We start from the raw sequence: 2,418 nt of genomic DNA, 5'->3' as shown, positions 1-2,418 counted from the left end.
CGTATGGCACCTTGTTTGAAAGCAATGTTTAGTTTTTTTTTTAATTTGGTGTGAGAAAATTAATTTTGAAGATGTAAAATTTGTGATAACGTGTTCATCACAACACTACGTAGAAATTAAAAATTAATAAATTACGAGTAGTTTATTATTCAATTTACTGTATAATTAAATTAAATGTGCAAAATGAAAATATACTAATAAATTGCTTCATTAGATATACTCGTAAGTAAGTTCTGTGATGGAGACATTATCAAAAGTTTAGATTTTCAAAATTAATTTTCTCAGTTATGATAACATAAAATTTAAAAAATCCTTTTTAAATAAAATGCCTCACGACTCTCTTTTAATTTAAAATTAACGAGGAGTTGCTTATAATTGAGTGTGTAATATTTGACTACTAGAATGTCTCATTAGCAAACCATTTGCAGATCCAAGCTTATAGGACATAAAGTTAATAAATACTTCTGTCCGTCGGTCTGGTTATACATCTATTACAGGATTGACTTAGTGCTAGGAAAGTTTTCATTTCACAGTGTATCGAAGTGACGTATCTTTTAGCGTACTTTAAAAATCGGAGTGTAATTGCGTTTTTTTTTATCGACTTCCTACCATCTCATTTAAAAACGTACTAACAGGACAACGAAGTAAGCGAGATTTGAAAATGTTAGGTAGAAGAAATAAAACTATATTCGTTTTTTACAGATATAGATAAATTATTATTTTATTTGTTTATATAATTATAATTTAGCGGTTATAAATAATATATAACGGTCATATGCACAATATAATGTATCTACTATACCCAAATGGATACAACGTAGCCTTATTTTCGCATTTAATGTAAAGGCAAGGGAGCGGGCAAGTCTAATTTAGCTAAAAGTAGTGACGCGGATGGTAACGTTGGCAATACTGTTTTTTCTATTGGTATATCGACTCTGGCAGCTGGTGGTCCGTAGACAGCGGCCGGCGCCGGATACGGTCCGGATCTGACCACTTCGACTTTTGGTAAAGGCGTCTCAACTTTGAACTCGTATGTTGTGGCGATGGGTTTTGGGGCAGGTAACTCGATTCTTGGTATACCGTAAACCGGAGCCGGTTGTTCTATCCTCGGTACGCCATATACGGGTGCTGGAAGAGGGAGAGATTTGAGAAGGGGCGTTTCGACTTTGTATTCATAGGCTGTGGCGATTGGTTTTGGAGCTGGAAGTTCAATTCGCGGAATCGCGGGTATTTCAACGCGTGGTGCTCCATACACGGGTGCAGGTGCTGGGTAAGGTGCGGATTTCACTACTGGAGTCTCCACCCGGTATTCGTACGCAGTTGCAATTGGTTTAGGTGCAGGAAGTTCAATTCGTGGAATGACGGGCGCTCCATAGACAGGTGCAGGTGCCGGATATGGTGCAGATTTCACCGTTGGAGTTTCCACCCTGTATTCGTACGCAGTTGCAATTGGTTTTGGTGCAGGCAATTCAATTCTGGGTATCACTGGAGCGCCGTATACGGGCGCTGGAGCGGGGTATGGTGCGGATTTCACTATTGGTGTTTCTATCTTGGCGATGGGTGCTGGTAGCTCAATGCGGGGTACACCGTATACCGGTGCAGGTGCTGGGTACGGTGCTGTTTTCACTACTGGAGTCTCGACGCGGTACTCGTACACAGTTGCAATTGGTTTTGGAGCAGGAAGTTCAACTCGTGGTACTCCATACACAGGTGCAGGTGCTGGGTATGGTGCTGATTTCACCACCGGAGTTTCCACTCTGTATTCGTACGCAGTTGCAATTGGTTTGGGTGCAGGAAGTTCAATTCGTGGAATGACGGGGACTTCCACTCGTGGTACTCCATAGACAGGTGCGGGTGCTGGGTAGGGTGCAGATTTCACCACCGGAGTCTCCACCCGGTATTCGTACGCAGTTGCAATTGGTTTAGGTGCAGGAAGTTCAATTCGTGGAATGACGGGGACTTCCACTCGTGGTACTCCATAGACAGGTGCGGGTGCTGGGTAGGGTGCAGATTTCACCACAGGAGTCTCCACCCGGTATTCGTACGCAGTTGCAATTGGTTTGGGTGCAGGCAGTTCAATTCGTGGAATGACGGGGACTTCCACTCGTGGTACTCCATAGACAGGTGCGGGTGCTGGGTAGGGTGCAGATTTCACCACCGGAGTCTCCACCCGGTATTCGTACGCAGTTGCAATTGGTTTAGGTGCAGGAAGTTCAATTCGTGGAATGACGGGGACTTCCACTCGTGGTACTCCATAGACAGGTGCGGGTGCTGGGTAGGGTGCAGATTTCACCACAGGAGTCTCCACCCGGTATTCGTACGCAGTTGCAATTGGTTTGGGTGCAGGCAGTTCAATTCGTGGAATGACGGGGACTTCCACTCGTGGTACTCCATAGACAGGTGCGGGTGCTGGGTAGG

The 2,418-nt window shown here is 44.1% G+C and overlaps 1 protein-coding gene across 1 annotated transcript in view; it reads right to left on the bottom strand.

Moving 5' to 3' along the window:
• Nucleotides 1-752: 752 nt before the first annotated feature.
• Nucleotides 753-2,418, bottom strand: part of LOC116170699 (proline-rich extensin-like protein EPR1) — a 4,341-nt gene continuing 2,675 nt past the window's right edge. The window contains exon 2 of the mRNA XM_031487203.1: nt 753-2,409. Coding sequence (XP_031343063.1) covers nt 836-2,409 — 1,574 coding nt within the window. The 3' untranslated portion in view covers nt 753-835. The remainder of the gene's footprint in view (nt 2,410-2,418) is intronic.

Source organism: Photinus pyralis, unplaced genomic scaffold, assembly GCF_008802855.1.
Source record: "Photinus pyralis isolate 1611_PpyrPB1 unplaced genomic scaffold, Ppyr1.3 Ppyr1.4_LG5, whole genome shotgun sequence".
NCBI classification, from domain to species: Eukaryota; Metazoa; Arthropoda; class Insecta; order Coleoptera; family Lampyridae; genus Photinus; species Photinus pyralis.
This window is presented reverse-complemented; position numbering and strand designations above follow the sequence as displayed.